Source organism: Mobula hypostoma, chromosome 14 (genome assembly GCF_963921235.1).
Source record: "Mobula hypostoma chromosome 14, sMobHyp1.1, whole genome shotgun sequence".
Lineage (NCBI taxonomy): Eukaryota > Metazoa > Chordata > Chondrichthyes > Myliobatiformes > Myliobatidae > Mobula > Mobula hypostoma.
The window spans coordinates 21,390,883-21,416,594 of record NC_086110.1 but is presented as its reverse complement, the minus strand read 5'-3'; the positions used below and the strand labels follow the sequence as shown (position 1 = coordinate 21,416,594).

The window sequence follows — 25,712 nt, the reverse complement described above, 5'->3', positions numbered from 1 at the left end:
TCATTCAGGAGGCTGAAGGGGTGGTAAATAGAACATATAGAGAGGTAGTTACACCTAAGGCACAGGATACTGGAGACTGGGTCACAGTCAAGAAGTGGAAAGGGCTTAAGGAGCCAGTGCAGAGTACCCCTGTGGCCATGCCCCTCAACAACAGGTATATCACTTTGGATGGGGGAGGAGGGGTTGACCTAGCAGAGGAAAGTCACAGTGGTTGGGTCTCCGGCACAGAGTCTGGCTCTGTGACTCAGAAGAGAAGGGGGGAGAAGAGACACTGTGTAGTGATACGGGATTCGCTAGGGGCACAGACGGTTCTGTGGGCATGAACGAGATTCCCAGATGATACGTTGCCTCCCGGGTGCCAGGGCCTGGGACACCTCGGATCGAATTCTCGGCATTCTTAGTGGAAGGGTGTACAGCCAGAGGTCGTGGCCCATGTAGGTAACAATGACATGGGTAGGATGAGAGATGAGGTTCTGCAGAGAGTTCAGGGAGTGAGGTGCTAAGTTAAAAGGCAGGACCTCCTGGGTTGTAATCTCAGGATTGCTTACGGTGCCACATGCTAGTGAGGCCAGAACTAGGAAGATTATATAATTTAATGTGACGCTAAGTAGGTGGGAGGGCTTCAGAATTTTAGATCATTGGGCTGTCTTCCAGGGAAGAAATCAGGAAAGCTAAAAGAAGGCATGAAGTTGCTTTAGCAGGCAAGGTGAAGGAGAATCCTATGGTATAGAACATAGAATAGTACAGCACAGTACAGGCCCTTCGGCCCACAATGTTGTGCCGACCCTCAAACCCTGCCTCCCATATAAGCCCCCACCTTAGATTCCTCCATATACCTGTCTAGTAGTCTCTTAAACTTCACTAGTGTATCTGCCTCCACCACTGACTCAGGCAGTGCATTCCACACACCAACCACTCTGAGTAAAAAAACCTTCATCTAATATCCCCCTTGAACTTCCCACCCCTTACCTTAAAGCCATGTCCTCTTGTATTGAGCAGTGGTGCCCTGGGGAAGAGGCGCTGGCTATCCACTCTATCTATTCCTCTTATTATCTTGTACACCTCTATCATGTCTCCTTTCATCCTCCTTCTCTCCAAAGAGTAAAGCCCTAGCTCCCTTCATCTCTGATCATAATGCATACTTTCTAAATCAGGCAGCATTCTGGTAAATCTCCTCTGTACCCTTTCCAATGCTTCCACATCCTTCCTATAGTAAGGGGACCAGAACTGGACACAATAATCCAAGTGTGGCCAAACCAGAGTTTTATAGAGCTGCATCATTACATCGCGACTCTTAAACTCTATCCCTCGACTTATGAAAGCTAACACCCCATAAGCTTTCTTAACTACCCTATCCACCTGTGAGGCAATTTTCAGGGATCTGTGGACATGTACCCCGAGATCCCTCTGCTCCTCCACACTACCAAGTATCCTACCATTTACTTTGTACTCTGCCTTGGAGTTTGTCCTTCCAAAGTGTACTACCTCACACTTCTCTGGGTTGAACTCCATCTGCCACTTCTCAGCCCACTTCTGCATCCTATCAATGTCTCTCTGCAATCTTTGACAATCCTCTACACTATTGACAACACCACCAACCTTTGTGTCGTCTGCAAACTTGCCAACCCACCCTTCTACCCCCACATCCAGGTCGTTAATAAAAATCACGAAAAGTAGAGGTCCCAGAACAGATCCTTGTGGGACACCACTAGTCACAATTCTCCAATCTGAATGTACTGCCTCCACCACCACCCTCTGCCTTCTGCAGGCAAGCCAATTCTGAATCCACCTGGCCAAACCTCCCTGGATCCCATGCCTTCTGACTTTCTGAATAAGCCTACCATGTGGAACCTTGTCAAATGCCTTACTAAAATCCACATAGATCACATCCACTGCACTACCCTCATCTATATGCCTGGTCACCTCCTCAAAGAACTCTATCAGGCTTGTTAGACACGATCTGCCCTTCACAAAGCCATGCTGACTGTCCCTGATCAGACCATGATTCTCTAAATGCCTATAGATCCTATCTCTAAGAATCTTTTCCAACAGCTTTCCCACCACAGACGTAAGGCTCACTGGTCTATAATTACCCGGACTATACCTACTACCTTTTTTGAACAAGGGAACAACATTCGCCTCCCTCCAATCCGCCGGTACCATTCCCGTGGACAACGAGGACATAAAGATCCTAGCCAGAGGCTCAGCAATCTCTTCTCTCGCCTTGTGGAGCAGCCTGGGGAATATTCCGTCAGGCCCCGGGGACTTATCTGTCCTAATGTATTTTGACAACTCCAACACCACCTCTCCCTTAATATCAGCATGCTCCAGAACATCAACCTCACTCATATTGTCCTCACCATCATCAAGTTCCCTCTCATTGGTGAATACCGAAGAGAAGTATTCATTAAGGACCTCGCTCACTTCCCCTCCAGGCACATCTTCCCACCTTTATCTCTAATCGGTCCTACCTTCACTCCTGTCATCCTTTTTTTCTTCACATAATTGAAGAATGCCTTGGGGTTTTCCTTTACCCTACTTGCCAAGGCCTTCTCATGCCCCCTTCTTGCCCTTCTCAGCCCCTTCTTAAGCTCCTTTCTTGCTTCCCTATATTCCTCAATAGACCCATCTGATCCTTGCTTCCTAAACCTCATGTATGCTGCCTTCTTCCTCCTGACTAGATTTTCCACCTCACTTGTCACCCATGGTTCCTTCACCCTACCATTCTTTATCTTCCTCACCGGGACAAATTTATCCCTTACATCCAGCAAGAGATCTCTAAACATCGACCACATGTCCATAGTACATTTCCCTGCAAAAACATCATCCCAATTCACACCCGCAAGTTCTAGCCTTATAGCCTCATAATTTGCCTTTCCCCAATTAAAAAAAATTTCCTGTCCTCTTTGATTCTATCCTTTTCCATGATAATTATAAAGCAAAAGGATTGTTGGGGACAAAGGCTAGAATGGTATTCATGTGTAGAGCCAAAGCAGATGGGGCGAGATTTTAGATGCATTCTTTGCATCTGTATTTACTTGGAAGCCGGATACAGAGTCTATAGGAGTGGGTCAAAGTGGCATCAATTTCATAGACCCATACAGATAGCAGAGGAGGAGGTGTTTGCAACCCTGAGGCAAATCAGGGGTCCCAGGGCCTGACAAGATGTTCCCTCACACCATATGGGAGGCAAGTGCAGAAAGTGCTGGGACTCGAGCAGAGATATTTAAAATATCCTTAGCAGCAGACCAACTACCAGAGGATTAGAGGATAGCCAATATTGTTCCACTATTTAAAATAGTTTTTAAACCGAAACCAGGAAATTATAGGCCTGTGAGTCTGACATCAGTTGTGGGAAAGTTATTAGAAGGTGTTCTAAGGGACCTTGTGATTATTTGGATCATTATTTGTGAATATATGATTATTTGGATAGACAGGTACTGATTAAGGATAGTCTGCATGGCTTTGCGTATGGTAGGTCATGCCTAACCAATCTTCTAGAGTTTTTAAGGAAGCTACCAGCAAAGTGACAGTGGACTTGAGTAAGGCATTTGATAAGGTCCTGCATGGGAGGTTGGTCAAGAAGATTTAGTTGTTGGCATTCAGGGTCAGGTAAATTAGATTAGACATCAGCTTTGTGGGAGAAGCCAGAGAGTGGTAGCAGAGGGTTTCCTTTCTGACGGGAGGCCCCTGACTAGTGGTGTGCCACAGGGATTGGTGCTAAGTCCTTTGTTGCTTGTCATCTATATCAATGATCTGGATGATATAATGGTTAACTGGGTCAGCATATTTGTGGATGACCTCAAGATTGATGGTGTAGTGGACAGTGAGGAAGGCTATCATGGTTTGCAGAGGGATCAGCATCAGCTGGAAAACTGGGCTGAAAAATGACAGATGGAAATTAATAATAGACAAGTGCGAGGTGTTGCACTTCGGTAGGACCAACCAGGGTAGGTCTTGCACAATGAACGGTAGGGCATTGAGGAGTGTGATAAAACCAAGGGATCTGGGAATACAAGTACATAATTCGTTGAAAGTGTCATAACTTATGGGATCTCACCACCAAGCCCATCCTCCCTCTTCCTCACCCCCTCTCCCTCACTTCTGCTTTCCATAGGGATTGCTCCCAATGCGATTCCCTTGTCCACTTGTCCCTCCCCACTAATCTCCATCATTAAACATAGAACATAGAATAGTACAGCACAGTACAGGCCCTTCGGCCCGCAATGTTGTGCCGACCTTCAAACCCTGCCTCCCAAATAAGTCCCCAACTTAAATTCCTCCATATACCTATCCAGTAGTCTCTTAAACTTCACTAGTGTATCTGCCTCCACCACTGACTCAGGCAGTGCATTCCACGCACCAACCATTCTGAGTAAAAAAACCTTCATCTAATATCCCCCTTGAACTTCCCACCCCTTACCTTAAAGCCATGTCCTCTTGTATTGAGCAGTGGTGCCCTGGGGAAGAGGCACTGGCTATCCACTCTATCTGTTCCTCTTATTATCTTGTACACCTCTATCATGTCTCCTCTCATCTTCCTTCTCTCCAAAGAGTAAAGCCCTAGCTCCCTTAATCTCTGATCATAATGCATACTCTCTAAACCAGGCAGTATCCTGGTAAATCTCCTCTGTACCCTTTCCAGTGCTTCCACATCCTTCCGATAGTAAGGGGACCAGAACTGGACACAGTACTCCAAGTGTGGCCTAACCAGAGTTTTATAGAGCTGCATCATTACATCGCGACTCTTAAACTCTATCCCTCGACTTATGAAAGCTAACACCCCATAAGCTTTCTTAACTACCCTATCCACCTGTGAGGCAATTTTCAGGGATCTGTGGACATGTACCCCGAGATCCCTCTGCTCCTCCACACTACCAAGTATCCTGCCATTTACTTTGTACTCTGCCTTGGAGTTTGTCCTTCCAAAGCATACGACCTCACACTTCTCTGGGTTGAACTCCATCTGCCACTTCTCAGACCACTTCTGCATCCTATCAATGTCTCTCTGCAATCTTCAACGATCCTCTACACTATCCACAACACCACCAACCTTTGTGTCATCTGCAAACTTGCCAACCCACCCTTCTACCCCCACATCCAGGTCGTTAATAAAAATCACGAAAAGTAGAGGGCCCAGAACCGATCCTTTTGGGACACCACTAGTTACAATCCTCCAATCTGAATGTACTCCCTCCACCACGACCCTCTGCCTTGTGCAGGCAAGCCAATTCTGAATCCACCTGTCCAAACTTCCCTGGATCCCATGCCTTCTGACTTTCTGAATAAGCCTACCGTGTGGAACCTTGTCAAATGCCTTACTAAAATCCATGTCGATCACATCCACTGCACTACCCTCATCTATATGCCTGGTCACCTCCTCAAAGAACTCTATCAGGCTTGTTAGACACGATCTGCCCTTCACAAAGCCATGCTGACTGTCCCTGATCAGACCATGATTCTCTAAATGCCCATAGATCCTATCTCTAAGAATCTTTTCCAACAGCTTTCCCACCACAGACGTAAGGCTCACTGGTCTATAATTACTAGGACTATCCCTACTACCTTTTTTGAACAAGGGGACAACATTCGCCTCCCTCCAATCCTCCGGTACCATTCCTGTGGACAACGAGGACATAAAGACCCTAGCCAGAGGCTCAGCAATCTCTTCTCTTGCCTCGTGGAGCAGCCTGGGGAATATTCCGTCAGGCTCGGGGACTTACCCGTCCTAATGTATTTTAACAACTCCAACACCTCCTGTCCCTTAATATCAACATGTTCCAGAACATCAAACTCATTCATATTGTCCTCACCATCATCAAGTTCCCTCTCATTGGTGAATACCGAAGAGAAGTATTCATTGAGGACCTCGCTCACTTCCACAGCCTCCAGGCACATCTTCCCATCTTTATCTCTAATTGGTCCTACCTTCACTCCTGTCATCCTTTTTTTCTTCACATAATTGAAGAATGCCTTAAAGGGTTTTCCTTTACCCTACTCGCCAAGGCCTTCTCATGCCCCCTTCTTGCTCTTCTCAGCCCCTTCTTAAGCTCCTTTCTTGCTTCCCTAATTTCCTCAATTGATCCATCTGATCCTTGCTTCCTTAACCTCATATATGTTGCCTTCTTCCACCTGACTAGATTTTCCACCTCACTTGTCACCCGTGGTTCCTTCGCCCTACCATTCTTTATCTTCCTCACCGGGACAAATTTATCCCTAACATCCTGCAAGAGATCTCTAAACATTGACCACATGTCCATAGTACATTTCCCTGCAAAAACATCATCCAAATTCACACCCGCAAGTTCTAGCCTTATAGCCTCATAATTTGCCCTTCCCCAATTAAAAATTTTCTTGTCCTCTCTGATTCTATCCTTTTCCATGATAATGCTAAAGGCCAGTGAGCGGAGGTCACTGTCCCCCAGATGCTCACCCACTGAGAGACCCGGTTGACCTGACCCGGTTCATTACCTAGTACTAGATCTAGTATGGCATTCCCCCTAGTCGGCCTGTCCACATACTATGACAGGAATCCGTCCTGGACACACCTAACAAACTCTGCCCGATCTAAACCCTTGGAACTAATCAGGTGCCAATCAATATTAGGGAAGTTAAAGTCACCCATGATAACAACCCTGTTATTTTTGCACCTTTCCAAAATCTGCCTCCCAATTTGCTCCTCTGTATCTCTGCTGCTACCAGGGGGCCTATAGAATACCCCCAATAGAGTAACTGTTCCCTTCCTGTTCCTGACTTTCACCCATATTGACTCAAAAGAGGATCCTGGTACATTACCCACCCTTTCTGTAGCTGTAATAGTATCCCTGACCAGTAATGCCACCCCTTCTCCCCTTTTTCCGCACTCTCTATCCCTCTTAAAGCACTGAAATCCAGGAATATTGAGAATCCATTCCTGCTCTGGTGCCAGCCAAGTCTCTGTAATGGCCACTATATCATAATTCCATGTATGTATCCAAGCTCTCAGTTCATCACCTTTGTTCCTGATGCTTCTTGCATTGAGGTACACGCATTTTAGCCCTTCTACCTTACTGTCGTTACACCGTTTATTCTGCTTCTCTTTCCTCAAAGCCCCTCTATATGTTAGATCTGGCTTTACTCCATGCACTTCTTTCATTGCTCTATCGCTCTGGGTCCCATCCCCCTTGCAAATTAGTTTAAACCCTCCCGAACAATGCTAGCAAACCTACCTGCAAGGATATTGCTCCCCCTCGAGTTCAGGTGCAATTCATCCAATCTGTACAGGTCCCACCTTCCCCAATGATCCAAAAATCTAAAAACCCTGCTCCCTGCGCCAACTCCTTAGCCACGCATTCAACTGCCATCTCCTCCAATTCTTACCATCACTGTCACGTAGCACTGGCAGCAATCCTGAGAACACCACCCTTGAGGTCCTGTTCTTCAGCCTTCTGCCTAGTTCTGGAAACTCACACTTAAGGACCTTATCCCTGTTTCTGCCTGTGTCGTTGGTCCCAACATGTATCTCGACTTCTGGTTGCTTTCCCTCTCGTACCAGGATGTCATGCACTTGGTCAGAGACATCCCGGACCCTGGCACCTGGGAGGCAACAAACCATGTGGGTGTCCTTCTCATGTCCACAAAATCTCCTGTCTGCTCCCTTGACTATAGAGTCTCTAATGACGACAGCTGTCCTCTTCTCCGTCCCACCCTTCTGCACCACCGGGTCAGACTCAGTGCCAGAGGCCCTGCCACCGTGGCTCTCACCTGGTCGGTCATCCCCACCAACAGTATCCAGGACGGTAAACTTATTATTCAGGGGAATGGCTACAGGGGTGCTCTGCACTACCTGTCTGCTCACCTTCGCTTTCGCCCCTCATTCTGGCACTTATCCTTACAAGTGGAACAAGCACCACACCTGCCCCTATACCGCCTCCCTCACTACTATTCAGGGACCTAAACGGTCCTTCCAAGTGAGGCGACACTTCACTTGTGAGTCTGTTGGGGGTCATCTACTGTATCCAGTGCTCCCAGTGTGGTCTCCTGTATATCCGTGAAAGCCAACATAGATTTGGCACATCAAAGTTGCTGGTGAACGCAGCAGGCCAGGCAGCACCTCTAGGAAGAGGTACAGTCGACATTTCGGACCGAGACCCTTCGTCAGGACTAACTGAAGGAAGAGCTAGTAATAGATTTGGAAGTGGGAGGGGGAGATCCTAAATGATAGGAGAAGACAGGAGGGGGAGGGATGGAGCCAAGAGCTGGACAGGTGATTGGCAAAAGGGATACGAGAGGATCATGGGACAGGAGGCCCAGGGAGAAGGAAAAGGGGGAGGGTGGGAAAAACCCAGAGGATGGGCAAGGGGTATAGTCAGAGGGACAGAGGGAGAAAAAGGAGAGTGAGAGAAAGAATGTGTGTATAAAAATAAATAACGGATGGGGTACGAGGGGGAGGTGGGGCAATAGCGGAAGTTAGAGAAGTCTAATGTTCATGCCATCAGGTTGGAGGTTCCCCAGACGGAATATAAGGTGTTGTTCCTCCAACCTGAGTGTGGCTTCATCTTTACAGTAGAGGAGGCCGTGGATAGACATATCAGAATGGGATGTGGAATTAAAATGTGTGGCCACGCGGAGATCCTGCTTTCTCTGGCGGACAGAGCATAGGTGTTCAGCAAAACAATCTCCCAGTCTGCGACGAGTCTCGCCAATATATAGAAGGCTACATCGGGAGCACTGGACGCAGTATATCACCCCAGCCGACTCACAGATGAAGTGTCGCCTCACCTGGAAGGACTGTCTGGGGCCCTGAATGGTGGTAAGGGAGGAAGTGTAAGGGCATGTGTAGCACTTGTTCTGCTTACAAGGATAAGTGCCAGGAGGGAGATCAGTGGGGAGCGATGGGGGGGACGAATGGACAAAGGAGTCGTGTAGGGAGCGATCCTTGCTGAAAGCAGAGAGAGGGGGGTGGGAATGATGTGCTTAGTGGTGGGATCCAGTTGGAGTTGGCGGAAGTTACGGAGAATAATATGTTGGACCCGGAGGCTGGGGGGGTGGTAGGTGAGGACCAGGGGAACCCTATTCCTAGTGGGGTGGCGGGAGGATGGAGTGAGAGCAGATGTGCGGGAAATGGGGGAGATGTGTTTGAGGGCAGAGTTGATAGTGGAGGAAGGGAAGCACCTTTATTTAAAAAAGGAGGATATCTCCCTCGTTCTGGAATGAAAAGCCTCATCCTGAGAGCAGATGCGGCGGAGACGGAGGAATTGCGAGAAGGGGATGGCATTTTTGCAAGAGACAGGGTGAGAAGAGGAATAGTCCAGATAGCTGTGAGAGTCAGTAGGCTTATAGTAGACATCAGCAGATAAGCTGTATACAGAGATAGAGACAGAAAGATCTAGAAAAGGGAGGAAGGTGTCAGAAATGGACCAGGTAAACTTGAGGGCAGGATGAAAGTTGGAGGCAAAGTTAATGAAGTCAACGAGTTCAGCATGCGTGCAGGAAGCAGCACCAATGCAGTCGTCGATGTAGCGAAGGAAAGGTGGGGGACAGATACCAGAATAGGTAGGGAACATAGATTGCTCCACAAAGCCAACAAAAAGGCAGACATAGCTAGGACCCATACGGGTGCCCATAGCTACATCTTTAATTTAGAGGAAGTGGGAGGAGCCAAAGGAGAAATTATTAAGAGTAAGGACTAATTCCGCTGGACGGAGCAGAGTGGTGGTAGAGGGAAACTGATTAGGTCTGGAATCCAAAAAGAAGCGGAGAGCTTTGAGAGCTTCCTGATGGGGGATGGAAGTATATAGGGACTGGACATCCATGGTGAAAATAAAGCGGTGGGGGCCAGGGAACTTAAAATCATCGAAAAGTTTATGAGTGTGAGAAGTGTCACGAACATAGGTAGGAAGGGATTGAACAAGGGGGGATAAAACCGTGTCGAGGTATGCAGAAACGAGTTCGGTGGGGCAGGAGCAAGCTGAGACAATAGGTCTGCCAGGACAGGCAGGTTTTTGGATCTTGGGTAGGAGGTAGAAACGGGAAGTGTGAGGTGTGGGAACTATAAGGTTGGTAGCAGTGGATGGGAGATCCCCTGAGCAGATAGTCAGTGATGGTGTGGGAGACAATGGCCTGGTGCTCCTTAGTGGAGTCACGATCGAGGGGTAAATAAGAGGAGGTATCCGCGAGTTGTCGCTGTGCCTCGGCAAGGTAGTGGTTAATGCGCCAGATTACAACAGCACCACCCTTATCGGCGGGTTTAATAGTAAGGTTAGGATTAGTGCAGAGGGAGTTGAGAGCAGAGCATTCGGAAGGAGTGAGGTTGGAATGGGAACAAGGTGCGGTTAAGTGGAGACGGTTGATGTCCCGTTGGCAGTTTGCAATAAAGAGATCTAGAGCAGGCAGAAGACCAGAGCGGGGTGTCCATGAAGAGGAGGAGGGTTGAAGACGAGAGAAGGGGTCATCGGTGGGGGTGGAAGAGTCCTTGCCGAAGAAGTAGGCTTTGTCAAGCACCTTCGTTCCGTCTGCCAAAAAAAGCGGGATTTCTTGGTGGCCACTCATTTCAGTTCTGTTTCCCGTTCCCATTCTGACATGTCAGTCCATGGTCAGTTCTACTTCCACGTTGAGGCCACACTTGGGTTGGAGAAGCAACTGCTTATATTCCTCCTGGATTGCCTCCAACCTCATGGCATGAACATCGATTTCTGGAACTTTTGGTAATTACTGCCCCCGTCCCCCTCTACTCAATTCCCCATTCGTGTTTCCTTCTCACCTTCTTACCTGCCCAACAACTCCCTCTGGTGCCCCCCCCTTTCCCTTTCTTCCACGGTCTTCTGTCCTCTGCTGTCAGATTCCTCCTTATCCAGCCCTTTATCTCTTTCACCAATCAACTTCCCAGCTCTTTATTTCACCCCTCCCTCTCTTCCGGTTTCACCTATCACCTGCCACTTTGCACTTACTCCCTTCTCCCCAGCTTCTTATTTTGACTTGTTCCCCTTCCTTTCCAGTCCTGGTGAAGGGTCTTGGCCCGAAGTGTCAACTGTTTACTCTTTTTCATAGATGCTGCCTGGTCTGCTGTGTTCTTCCAGCAATTTGTGTGTGTTATCTCTAGCAGGACCTCAAGTTTGCTGTCCTCTGCCATTCCCTAACTAACTTGGTACAGCTTAAGCAATTTTGCAAGGAAGAATGGGTAAATCTTGCTCCATGACATTGTGCGAAGCTAATAGAGAGTTATCCAAAGGACTGGCTGTAATAGCTGCGAGAGGTGGTTCAATTAAGTTCTGAGCAAAGGGGTGGGGGGATGAATACATTCGAACTGCTGACATTTCAGGTTTTGAATGCTTAGTTTTCATGTTTTGCAATTTTTCCTGTTTTTTGGGCTCTACTGTGAAAAAAGAAGCATGTGATTCACAAGTAAAAATTCTCAGTTGAATTGATCAAAATTCCTGGTTGTGCTACTCATTTATTGGAGGGTTGAAAGCTTTTGCATGCTTGTACATGTGTCGGAAATGGTAAAAGGAATATGGGCTAAATGCAGGTAAATGGGACAGCGTAGAGGGATATCTTGGTTGGCAAGGACCAGTTAAGGCAAAGAGCTTCTTTCCATGCTGTTATGACAAAAGCTTTATTCATTTGTGATTAATGAATTAGTGGTTTTAACTGAAGTTGTGAAGTGACTAAAATGTTTAGTATGAAAAATAAACAATTCATGTTAATAACAAAGGACATAAAGGTTGTGTGGGAATGTTAAATTGGTGTTGAATTGCAAAAATTGGCCCAAAGGAGCTGATTACAAATTTTGATTTCAATGGGCACAGGAAATTTGGAGAATGAGATTAGATGAAGTAGTTCATGTGGTACTTTCTCTTTTTGCAGAAGGAAATCCAGGCCCCATTGAATCTTCAGTAGTACAGATAAAATTGTACTGTGTACACACCAAGTAAGTGACAGAGTTAAGGAGTCTTTGAATTTATTGATGGCATTCTTCTTTTTATTTATTTATTTTTTTTAAATCTTAGCCAAAAGGCCGAGAAGTGATGATGACATTCTGAGAGCAAATGGGCATAGTTGATATATGTCTAAATAAATATTTAACTTTCAGTAGGTTATTTATGTCTAAGAATAAATCTTGGAAGATGCAATTAATCATGCAAGAGAAAGCTAAAACTTTTAAAAATTCTGTAAGATTTTAGTATTTGTTGACTTACTCCCTGAGAATTCAAAAAGAAAAATTTTATCAAATCTGGAATAAATGGATTGAATATATAACCCCAAGGCGAGCAGACTTTAGATGACTCTCCTAATGATTTATACTGCTCTTCTCATCAACACAGTAATATTGCTAACGTAAGCACCCCTGGTCTAAATGTTTACTGTTTTTGTTTTTTTTTTGGAAATTGGTGAATTAACACAAGTAAAGGAAAAGATTTGGGAAAGGGATAAAAAAAATGATAAAATTAAGTAAATAAGTACATAGGGATTGGATAATTATGTTTGGGGGCAGGAGCAAGCATGAACAAGTTAGGATATAAACACCTACAATGGTTGTTACATAGGCTTACATACAACATTTTGGACCAGAAGAAATGGTCCAGAAGAGATATATGGAAATTATTATTAATCCACTATTATTACTATTTTTCTTAACAACTAATATCATTACTTAGCCTAATAGATTAGAATTTCAACTGTACATAATTATCTATTTAAGTGTCTAATTTCTTTTTATATCATAATGTGTACTTAGGAATGTATAAATAATTACAGTTTTATACATATAAAAAAAATGGAAAAGTTATACATGTGAAAAAAGTACATGATACTTGTGAATTCCTTATCCAAATAAAAAATAAAAAATGTAAAAAAAAAGATTTTGGTATTTGCAGCTGTTTTAGTGGGTTCTGCTCATATAACTATGTATTCTTTATTTTTTTAATGGATTTTAAAAAATCATAGATACAATCAAGAGGAGAATTAGTTCAAATATATATCAGTAACCAAGATTAAAATAGACACTGTCAAAATCATAGACATTGTTAAACTAGTATAAAATATATAATTAAAAAAAAAGAAAATAACAATTCTCTTACCAGTTAAAAGGAGAAAGGGAAAAAAACATTGGGTTTTAAATAGAAAGAAAAAAAAAACCCTCTAAAAAAACAGAACAAACAAAACAAAACAAAAAAAGGGACTGGGCAGTCCATTTTGAGGATACAACCAAAAAAAGAGGAGAGAAAAACTTTCTGATCAAATCTAAAACCTCAAAAAAAAACTTGAAAGAGTAATAAATCAACTTAAATGAAAATATTGGATAAAAGGTTGCCATATTTGTTCAAACTTAAAGGATGTATCAAATGTCCGACTTCTTATTTTCTCTAAACTTAAACAGGACATGATGGAGGAGAGCCAATGAAAGATCGTAGGTGGATTAGAATCCTTGCACTTCAATAAAATGGCTCTCCTAGCCAGTAAGGCCGAAAAGGCTATCATACGTTGAGCAGAAACAGGAATATTTCCTGCTTCCAATGGGATAATCCCAAAAATTGCCGTAAGCAAGTGAGTTTGTAGATCCAGATCCAAAACTCTTAACAGTGTTTTAAAAACATCTCTCCAAAAGTTATCTAGCTTTATACAAGACCAATACATATGAGTTAATGTGGCCAACTCCGTATTACATCTGTCACAAATAGAATTAATATTGGAGAAAATATGCGCTAGTTTATCCTTTGACATATGGGCCCGGTGCACTACTTTAAACTGTATCAAGGAATGATGGGCAGAAATAGATGAGGTGAAAAATTTTACTCCATTCATTATCTGAAAATGACTCTTGAAGTTCCAATTTCCAAGCGCGTTTAGTTTTATCGTTAGATATCATTTGTAAACTCAATAACCGTTTATAGATGATAGCTATCAACCCTTTTTGAAATAGTTTAAACTGAAAGAGAACATCTATCATATTAGGTGGATAAGCAGAAGGGTAATTTGGTAACAAACCACATTAAAAAAAATTCCTAATTTGTAAATAATCTGAAAAAAAGTGTACATTCGATAAATCATATTGATCCGCTAACTGAGAAAAAGACATTGAACAGTTCCCTAAAAACAAATCTGAAAAAGTTATTATTCCTTTGGTTTTCCAAATTAAAAAGGCCTTATCCAAAATTGATGGTTTAAAAAAAATAATTAAGATGGCTATTACTAGATAGAATAAAATTATTAACTCAAAAAATCTATGAAACTGGAACCAAATTCTTAATGTATGTTTAATAACGGGATTAAATTCTCGTATATTAATCTTAGAAAACAAAAAGGGAAGAGGAACTCCCAGTAAAGGGGCCAAAGAGAAACCTTTCACCGAGTTTACCTCTAGATCCAACCATGATGGACATTCATGTATATCTGAATAGTGAATCCAAAAAGTAATATATCGAATATTGATTGCCCAATAGTACATTCTAAAATTAGGCAAAGCCATACCACCATCCTTTTTTAAATTTCTGCAGTAAGGGTTTTACTCAATCTAAGATTTTTATTGTTCCAAATATAAGATGAAATTATAGAATCTATTCTATCAAAGAACTTTTTAGGAATGAAAGGGGGAACTGCCTGAAATATATATAAAATTTCAGTAAAACTATCATTTTAATAGCATTAATTCGACCTATGAATGATAATGTCATAGGAGACCATTTGGAGAGCATTTGTTTGGTGTAGCAAATTAATGGAAAAAAATTATATGTATATAGATCCTTAAAACTTTTAGTAATTTTAATACTAAGATAGGTAAAGTTATTCTTAGCAATAGTAAAAGGCATTTGATGGTTTGGATCCGAGTAATTAGTAATAGGAAATAACTCACTTTTATGTAAATTTAATTTGTAGCCAGAAAAACTACTTAATTCAGAAAATATAGATAACATAAAAGGAATAGATTTCCTAGGATCTGAAATGTAAGCTAACAGGTCATCTGCATATAACGAAACCTTGTGTATTTTGTCCCCTCTCTGAATACCCTGAACAGTGTTAGAATCTCTAAGAGCAATAGCAAGGGGTTCTAAAGCCAAATTAAATAATAAAGGGCTAAGAGGGCACCCCTGTCGAGTACCCCTATATAATTTAAAATAGGGAGATTTTTGATTATCAGTTATAACTGCAGCCATAGGGGCATGATAGATCAATTTGTTCCAGGAAATGAATCCCGGGCCAAGATTAAATCTTTCCAAAACGTCAAATAAGTAAGACCACTCCACCCTATCAAAAGCTTTCTCTGCATTAAGAGAAATAACACTTGCAGATTCTTTAGATGGTGAAGAGTGAATAATATTTAATAATCTCCGAATGTTAAAATGTGAATATCTATTTTTAATAAATCCAGTTTGGTCACTGGAAATAACAGTAGGTAAAATATTCTCAAGTCTATTAGCCAAAATCTGAGAGAGAATTTTAAAATCCACATTCAATAGAGAAATTGGTCTATAAGAGATGCATTCAGATAAATCTTTATCTTTTTTCGGAATTAAAGATACTGAAGCTTCATAGAAAGTTTTCGGGAGAGTCCCAGAGGATGTAGAGTCAATGAAAATTTGATATAAATAAGGTATAAGTCTATCAGTAAAAGTCTTATAAAATTCCACTGTATATCCATCTGGTCCCGGAGCTTTAGCTGATTGAAGAGAGGATATAGCCCTTACTATTTCCTCTTGTTTAATAGGTGAATCTAATGTATTCATACCTTGAATAGAAATTTTAGGTATATTCACTTTTTGCAAAAAACTATTCATAAAAGTAATATCTGAACAGAGTAGAAAATAACTATGTATTCTGTTTTGTGGAGCTACAGTGTTGCATCTTTTTGTAAGAGGTTTTACATTTGGTAAGTGACCTGTACTCTTTTGGTTAAACAGACTTTTAAGAAATGCCAGTAATATTTAAGTTTTTCCTTATTTCTGTTATGTATTGAGCTTTGAAAATTTTCTTTGTCTCACATTTGCCATTTCTATTATTGTAAAACATGCACAAAATATTGGGATTTCTTTGCTGATAAAGTCAGTAGGAAACATTGGATGCAGATGGTGGATTTGCCAACTATTTGCCTTCATGTTCTGACCATTATCTTTTTCTTGTTTCAGAACACTTCAGGATGTGCAAATTTATTTCCAACCACATCAGAATGCAAGAGAACCCTCTGCTTCCCATGAAGATTTCAGTAAGTTGTATCATGATCTGTCAGTTAATATTCCATCAAACCCCTTTACAAAAAGAAAAAAAAAATACGTGTACTCAATAGCTCCTTCATGGTTTGCAGACATTTTTTCTCCACACACCTTGTGCGTGGAAGTTTCATAGTGCTTCTCAAGTCTTTGAAGCCATCCTTCACTATAGTTGCCAGACAAATCAACTCAATTACTCCACTGGCAAAACCATTCAATCTTCACTCAGTCATGCTCATTGCTCTTACCAACCTTCAGTTTTTCTAATGCTCATTTGCTTTAGTGAATCACTGCACAGAATTGCAATTTTTTTTTCTCTGGTTCTTTATACCATACACAGTTGACAAACCAATGCCATACAAGTCACACAGCTTATGCACAGAAACACCTTGGTCCAGTTTTTGAACATTTCAACCTTCTCTTGGATCGATTGGACTGGTGTTTACGTTTGGCACCAGCACTGGTACTTGTACTTAATTTAGAAGCCATAGCTAGGATTAACTTTACGTAAAATAAGCACAAAATATTGGGACTACCACCAACAAGTGCAATGTAAATTATAAAAATAGCATGCTTTTGTTAAAATGAATTTCCGTACATATAGCTCTGTGTGCACTACACACAGTGCCATCTGGCGGCCACGCAGTAAACTGTCTCGTAATTTCATCTGAGTTAAAAGAGGTGCCGAACCATCAGTTTCCAGAAAATCGGTCAACCTGTACCAGTTTTTTTTCCCTTTCACCATCTGTCCATTTTGATGCTTGAAATTTGAACATATGAAGATTGTAGATCTGTCCAATACCTGAATGAGATAACTAACATTGTTTTGATTAAAATGCTGGAGTTAAAGTGTACATATGTATTCTGTTCACAATAGTTTAAAAAAGCACTAATGTGTTTCTTTTAGCCATTCTTTAATTTTTTTGTGGTTTTGTTAGTATTGGCAACATTACAAAGATACTTGTAATCTTTATTTGATAAGGAAAATGTAAATATTTAAGTGTTTATGTAGGATGTGAAGGTTGAATATCTATTGAGATACAAGTTAAATTACATTGAATGTGGAAACTGTTGTGCATATGGGACATACTGCAGTGGTATTTACATTTCATTGTAGATTATTGGGTTGAGGCTTCTTGGTATCTGATTAAATACATCACTTTCATTTTAGCCTTGTGCTTGAAAATGATTATTTTTCTCTATAGAGTTTGATATCTTGTGCATGGTAAAGATAAACATAATTAAATGCCAAGATTAAGCATATTATGTATTACCTGGAGAAACATCTTCACATTATTATTGATGAAATATTATCCTGTGGTTTAATCCATTAGCTATTGAGGGTCAAAATGGATTCACTTGTATGCATTGAAATTCATTTTCCGCTCGGCCAACTTCACTAATTAATCAAGATCCCTTTGTAATCTATATTAAACTTCATCATCAACAGCATCTCCTAATTTTGGTCATTTGCAAACTTACTGATCGAGCCTTGTGCAATCACATCCCAATCATTGATATAAATAATGTATAACCTGCAGTACAGCAAGTCACCAGCCTCTATTCCAAGAAACAAACTTCAGCCGGTTTTGAATGCCCGACTAACTAGATTCCATGGGACCTAATCTTCCCAGACCAGCCTACAATGCGGGACCTTGTTGAAGGCCTTGCTAAAGTCCAAGTAGACAATATCCATTGCCCTACCCTTATCTATCTTTTTGACACTTATTCAAAAATCTCTTAAATATTTGTCAAATATGGCTTTCCACACCCTAAGCCCTGCTGAATCTTTCCAATCAGATTCTGTCTATCCAAATACTGCTGGATCCTGTGTCTCAGAATTTCCTTCAGTAACTTCCCCATTACTGATGTCAAGCCTGCTGAGAGGCCTCTAGATCCATGACTTTTTCTTGCTGACCTTTTTTAAACAACAGAACATCAGCCACTGTACAATCTTTGGGAACATCACCCATGGCCAGCAATAAAGCGCCTCTACAAGAGCCTCTGCAATTTCTTCCCTAGGCTCCCAGAAAGTCCAAGGATACACTTGATCAGGCCTTGGGGATTCATTAACCTTAATGTGCTGCAAGGCTGCAAAGTAAAAACCTCCTCTTTGGTAATATGAATGTTCTCCAAAACATCTCCACTTGTTTCTCTTATCTCTTGAGCAACCATAATTTTCTCATCAGTAAACACCGAGGAGAATTTTTTATTGAAAATCCTACCGATCTCCTGCAGCTTGAGACACAGGTGGCCACCTACTCTCTCCCTTGCCACCTTTATAAAATGGCTATAGAATGTCTTGCGATCTTCCTCAGCCATACTTGCTCGATCCATTTCATACCTTCTCTTTGCCCACTTGATTTTTGTCCTAAGAGTACTCTTAAAACTTTTATGGTTATCGAGACGTTCACTTGATCCTGGTCTCCTAAGCCCAATGTATACCTCCTTTTTCTTTACTGAACCTCAATATCTCTCGTTAGCCAATTTTCTCTAAATTTACCAGGTTTACTGAACAGAAATGTGCTACTCCCGGACATGCTTTTTTTTTTAAAAACCTCCTACTTGCCATTTGTTCCTTTCCTTTCAAACAGGCTCACCCTATCTAATTTTGCTAAATCCTTCCTAATACTCCCAAAATGATCCTTTCTCCATGTTAGGAACCTAACCTGTGCACCTTGATCTATCCTTTTCCATCACCATCTTAAAACCAATAGCATTATTGTTACTAGAGCTGAAGTAATTTTTATTTGTTAATTATTTGCAGACCATCTAGCAGATGTGAGCATTGAGGGTGCATCGTCTGATAAAGGCTCTGGGAGAGGATCTCAGCATGACCTGCGGCGTATAGTTGATCTTCCAACACCTGCAGATTTTCTTTCTGTTGCTAATGATGTGAAACCAAAGTTAATGACTCCAGATGCTTTCATGACTCCTAGTGCTTTGTTGCAACAGGTGTGATTAATATTTGTTCCTCTAGATAGATTTAAATTTGTTTTATTGTATGGTAATTATGTTTTTATTTTTAATGAAATTTATCTGTTAAGGTTTGTGACATACTTAACTCCTGTCTTCCACTTTGACACTGACAAGCTTGGGTTGCTGCAGCATAAAGCTGCTAAACCATAATTCGAGTTCCCTGCTTTTAGAATAATCTATTGCAACTTGACCCTCAATACTAGAGGGTCAATTTATACTTGATCGCTCTCATGAATTCATCTCCTCTTGCACCAGTCATTCCAAATGGATTCTGAATAACATTCGAACTGGAAAATTAAGTGTGGAGTTAAGGCAAGCAAATTGCAGAAATGACCACTTTATGGAGCACATTACTCAGTCCATCATAACAGGCAGGATTTCCTGGTGGCCATCCGTTTTAATTCTTCCCATTCCAGTTCCAACATGTTGATCCGTGGCCTTCTACTGTCATGATGAAGCCATTCTCATGTTGGAGGAGTAGCATTTCCTATTCTATCTGGCAACCCTCCAATCTGATGGCATGAACATTAAATTCTAATTTCCGATCATTTCTCCTCTCTTCTCTCTCTCCCCCCCACTGACCTCCTGCTTCTCACTTTCTCAATTCCCCGTTCTGGCTCCTCTTACACTTTCTCTTCTCTAAGCTGGTGCCTTCCTCTGTTGTCCCTTCCCCTTCCCTTTTTCCCATGTCCACTTTACTCTCCTATCAGATTCCTCCTTCAGCCCTTCACCTCTTCCACCTATCACCTAGTTTCTCATTTCATCCCCATCTCTCCCACCCACTTACCTTCTCCCTCACCTAGTTTCACTTAACACCTGGCAGCTTATATTTCTTCCACCCTCCCCACCCCAACTGCCCTCAACACCTTTATTCTGGAGTCTTCCCTTTTCCTTTCCAGTCCTGATTAAGGGTCTCTGCTTGAAACCTCAACTGCTTACTCCTCTCTTAGATGCTGCCTGAACTGCTGAATTCCTCCAACATTTAGTGTGCATTGCTCCAGATTTCCAGTGCCTGCAAAATCTCTTGTTTGTAATTTCTGATTCTATCTTTACCAAGTTTTTTCATTCTGTCTGGAATGACCAAGTTCCAGAGCTGGAAGAATTGTAGGCTAGTCCGGTTCTCCTTTTGATGAATAAGTTACTGCTGATAAAGTTGTTCCGTTAGACATCTTTGTGCTGAAATATTTTGCAATTGAAGTAAATCTTCAGTTATCAGCAACTAGTAGTCAGCATACTTTTAGTTGTAGTCCGTTAGATTTTTTCTCAAGTGTCCTAACTTCTGATGTGTAAATGTAAATATAATTACCACAGTAGCAGAGGTATAACAGCCAATTACAAAAAAGTTTTAATTTAACGGCCACACCTGTCTATTGCATCTCCTGTTGATATAACTGTTTTATTGCTGACAGATTTCTGTGTCACCAGGGAGCAGTGTAAGCACTTTAACTGCAGTGACTGGTTTGAGTACTAGCTCTGCCAATGAGACTGGAGCATCAAGGTAGGGAACCTACATTAGCTGCACAGAAATGAATTGAACGAGAAAATCTGCTTAATTTCAACGATTTTAATAATATTTACGTTGTTAAAGATTGAATTGGTCTTTCCTGGCTCCCTAGCTTGTGTGTCTTCAAGTCACCATTGAAAGATTCAAAATGCATTTATTATCAAAGTATGTGTACAGAATGAGATTAGTCGTCCTGTAGGCAGCCACGAAACAAACAACATGGACTCTGTTCAAGAAAATATCAAACACCAAACGTGGGGGGAAATAAAAGAACAAATTGCGCAAATGACAAAGAATGTGTGGACCAAATCAGCGGTATTCAGTTTAGTTTAGTTTAGTTCAGTGCCGTACCACTAGCCAATGCAAGCTGCAGGCCATTCTTCACCCAAATACCCCATTTTGTCTTTATTTGGTTTCTTGTTTTCCCTTTGGAGTCGCATTGAAAATCACCATGCCAAAAGTAGTTAAATTAACCCCCTGACTAGTGGCTATTGGGGAAATTGCTGGGAGTTATCTCCGTTTCTAGTTAGATAGTGGCTGGATTGCTGGATTACTATGCTGGCTGCCTTTTTGACCTTCTGGTTTAGTCCGGGTCTCCGGTAATTGGGCCTACTGTGAGTCCGAAGAGTAAACTTAGTGCTCATTGCTCTTGTGATTGTTTTCCCAAAAATTCCAGCTTATAAGGCAGAGAGAAATTGGGCAAACAATTAAACAAAAGCAGATGTTGACCCTATTATTTTTTTCTTTTAAAATATTGACTACTTAAAACATTTTCAAACTTGCTGTTCCACTCAGGTTATTGATATTAAAGACCTGGTGACATTTTCAGCAGTATTGTCATGGGTGTGGTTGTGAGGCCACTCCAATAGTTCAAAATAACATGGCACACAAATGTCGCTGGGGTTTCGATGTCACTTGCATGGAATGAAGGAAATGATGTGAAGTCTCCCAGTCTTCTGCCAAGCAGATTGAGGACAATGATTGGCTTGGATTATGCCATAGAGTTGGCTTTGAACTTCATTATTGTGGTCACAGCTCAGGACTTTATTCCTAAACTTTAATAAATTAAGATGGGGAGGAAAAACTAAAAAATACCTTGCTTTGGATGTGATAGCAATTTAGAATAAAGGTTTTGATTAAAGCTTAATTGTGTCAATAACTTGAATTAACTTCTGTTTTAAGTTGCACGACGAATCACACAATCATTCCCCTTAACTGCTGCAGTTGATACATAATATGAATGTACAAATTGTGTAATTGTTAATTCCTCATTACTAAATTTATTACTAATCCCTTATTTTGTAGTCCACTTTGGTAAGTTCTCTGTTGTTATAGTTGACAAGACTAGTCCTTAGCATATGTTTCAGAATTGAGGTGTTTTTAAAAATGCAACAAAATAGCTTGATATCGGAGTTGTGCAAAATAGTTGTGTAATATTTTAAAATATTTCTAAAAATTTTAGAGGAGGAGGAGAAATGAAGATATTATTATTTCATTATTTACCTTGATTTTATTAATGATCAAGGGATTTCAGTCCAAACAATATGTAACATAGAACCTGCAAGTGGTAAGGCTCCTGCACCTGCTCACTTCACTTCACTTTGTCAGACGTCATGCGTTTGGGAAATGCTGTTTTGATTATTTTGTAAATTGAAGTTCTCAGGTTGAAGGCAGTGGTCCAAGCAGATTATTATCTGTTCAGCTTCATGAACCTATATGAGCCGTCAACTCAAGTAATCAGCGCAAGTGACTGATGTAAAAAGCTTTGTCACTTCAAACGCAGAAAATGTCAAAGATAAGCAAGCTTAATTTTCTTTTTTAAAAGAAAATCCTTTCTCTCGCTCTCTCTCCAAAGCTGCATAAAAGGCAGAGAATAAAGCTTGCATCTTTGACCTGTTCTGATTAGTTGGCTGTTAGATCACTCAAATTCAGGAAGTTAAATAGATTAATAGGCTTGCTTTTCAGTCCATATGGTGGTTAAAGGATTTTAAAATAATTGAATAGTTTGGTAATTTTTTTGTTTCTCATTGCTTATGGGTAGGATTTGCAAATGTTCATTTTTAGTATTTTCATAAACTAGTGACACAGTAATTTATCTACTTTCTATTGTATGTGACTTTTTGAATTTATTTTTATTGTTTATAAATGTGAAAATTGAGAAAAAACATCTGTATTTATCAAACTATATAAGAGATAAATGTAATTATGTATGTTTTCAAATTGGAACTTTGGAATGCTAGAATTGCTTCTCAAAATCTACTGATTTGCCCCCTTGTATAATTTCTGTTTTTTAGACCTACTGAAGACTTGTGCCTAAGTCCAAAGGTGACATTGGAGAGTGTGACTCTCAGTGGAAGCACAAGCAGCAGTGTCCAAGCCAGTCCCAGAAACAATTCTGTGCAGCTTATTCCAGGACTTTCTGACCAGCTTCCTACAAAACCTCTTCAAGTATGCCCATTAGAGAAGGAGATGTTTTTAAAAAGCTGTATGATGGGTATCATTTGGATAATAGGCACAAGTTTGTAAAATGCAACTTGGAATGACAATGAAAGAACTTGATATTGGTGCAAAAACAAAAAGAACGTGGGGGCGGGGGCTGGAGTTGTCCTTTCAATATAAATAAGCAATCTAAATCAACTTTAGTTTCCCCTCTAATTCTCGTGTCTTCTACAATATTCCTGTATGTTAAAGCATTTCTGTAAACCTATTTTGTCTTGACCTCTCTTTATTTTTCAGCCTTGGTTTGATATCAGCTTTTCTTCTGTGAAATACTTTGTTTTCTGTGTTAAAGACTAAGTGTAAGTTCTTAATTTTACGAACAGATGTAAATTCTACTGAGCATCTACTTCATGGGATACCAACTTTTTGGTTTTCCAAAACATGGTAGAATTTGTCTGTAGCAGCATACAGTATAACAAATTAAGATTAAAATTTTAGATAACATTTAAGTGGAATATAGTTGAACATTATAACCAGTATGGACAGGATAAACTAAGGGGGATAAACTATCCCCTATCATAATTTTGTTATGTTTCTAACTAGGTTGTCTTTTTCTTTTAGGTTACTGGTGCTAACTCATCACTTCCTTTGGAGCTTCAGTCTGTGGACCCCCTTTGTGTGCCTCAAAGTTCACCAACACGGGAACGTTCCCCTGATGTGATTTCTTCTGCTTCCACAGCAATGTCTCAGGACATCCCAGAAATAGCCTCAGAGACTCTTCAGCGTGCATTTGCAGGCTCTGTGCTGGCCAGTGAGGTTCTGGACTCTAACCACCACATGGACAGCATGGCCTCTGCAGCTTCAGCCCTGCACCTGTTATCTCCAAGAAGTCGGCCTAACTCGGAACATAGCCATCACTCACTAGATATGCCGCAGATGGAAGTGGAACGGCTGAGCACTCCATCACTTTTAGAAACTGTTTTGTCTCAGGATAATACAGCAGGGGAGAATGTTGCCAGTCAGCCTTGGCCAGCGGCACCTGATGTAACTCGAGAAACTCGTAACAGCATCAATGAGAGGTACAATATGTTGGCTGTTTTTTTTAAAAAAAAGTCTAATCTACTGTATTTAGGCATTTGAATTTTCTCCTCTTTTCACCTGCTTCTTGTTGGTTTGTTTGACTATGGTATGCAACAATCCTTGGGGGAAAAAATCTTTGAAAAACAGACACACAAACCTTTTCTGCCCTGCCATATTTACAAATGCTAGAACCATCTACAACAAGTACAGCATTTTTGGATAGTAAGGAATGCTGGTTGTGGTGAAGAATGGCTCCCGCTTTCTCCTTATTACTTACAATATTGCTCTGATTGGTTTAGCATGAGTTATGCGATCATTCATATCTTGTTTTTTCACTCCACCAACTTTGCCTTCAGCATATCATGCTCTCAGCTGTGCATTGGAGAAATTCTTGGGAATATTTGCCACTAAAAATTCTATAAACTTAAGATGCAGGTTTTTAAAAGTCATCAATGCAATAACATCTTAGTACATTATCTTTCTCAGTTAATTTTATATTTACAATGGTATCTATTTCAGGCGAAGCAGTCTTGCACATGCTTATTTTATCCTGTAATGAAAGCAGGCAGACTGACTATCAGGCAGCAGCAAATTGGATATATTAATGAAATCGGCCAATCGCAAAAAGAACTTTGTCTTGTCATTATTGCCATTTAAATAATAGTAGTCTGTCCTCTGTACTTAAAAGAAGATCTTCATGTCTGAACTGTGGAGTTGAAAAACTGCATATTGCAAGTTAGAAATAGTAATTACTCATGCTAGAGATGCACAATAGGTCAGTCAATAACAGGATAGATTTGTGGTTTAGGTAACAATTATATCAATCTTGTGAGTTGCCTCTTTGTAGATTGGTGAAGTAGCTTGGCCATATCCACCAAATAACTTTGATTTGGCAACTAGCTGGCAGTTCTTCAGTTGTCTACCCAATGATCTTCACTCCGGTAGAAATGTGAACAAAAGTAACAATTCAAGTATCTGATTGGCACATGTTTCTTTGCTAAAGTGCCTACCCCAATAGCAGACAAATGACTACTTTTTCCTTAAATGCCATTACCTTTCTTCTAATTTAGCCTTCACAACTTATTGTTCCCTTAGCCCATAGAAACATAGAAAACCTACAACACAATACAGGCCCTTCGGCCCACAATGCTTTGCTGAATATGCCCTTGGTTTAGAAATTACCTAGGGTTACTCATAGCCCTCTATTTTTCTAAGCTCCATGTGCCTATCCAGGAGTCTCTTAAAAGACCCTATTGTATCCGCCTCCACCACTGTCACTGGCAGCCCATTCCACGCACTCACCACTCTCTGCGTTTTTAAAAAAAAACAACTTACCCCTGACGTCTCTTCTGTATCTACTTCCAAGCACCTTAAGACAGTGCCCTCTCGTGCTAGCCATTTCAGCCCTGGGAAAAAGCCTCTGACTATCCATGCAATCAATGCACCTTATCTTATACACCTCTAATCAGGTCACCTCTCATCCTCCATCGCTCCAAAGAGAAAAGATCAAGTTCATTCAATCAATGTTC

At 41.1% G+C, this 25,712-nt stretch overlaps 1 protein-coding gene across 1 annotated transcript in view; it reads left to right on the top strand.

The window, feature by feature from the left end:
* The window catches only part of edc4 (enhancer of mRNA decapping 4), a 104,236-nt gene that overhangs the window by 36,096 nt on the left and 42,428 nt on the right, over positions 1 to 25,712 (top strand). Inside the window, exons 13-18 of the mRNA XM_063066787.1 lie at positions 11,845 to 11,908; positions 16,101 to 16,177; positions 18,949 to 19,136; positions 20,570 to 20,658; positions 22,959 to 23,112; positions 23,725 to 24,182. Coding sequence (XP_062922857.1) covers positions 11,845 to 11,908; positions 16,101 to 16,177; positions 18,949 to 19,136; positions 20,570 to 20,658; positions 22,959 to 23,112; positions 23,725 to 24,182 — 1,030 coding nt within the window. The remainder of the gene's footprint in view (positions 1 to 11,844; positions 11,909 to 16,100; positions 16,178 to 18,948; positions 19,137 to 20,569; positions 20,659 to 22,958; positions 23,113 to 23,724; positions 24,183 to 25,712) is intronic.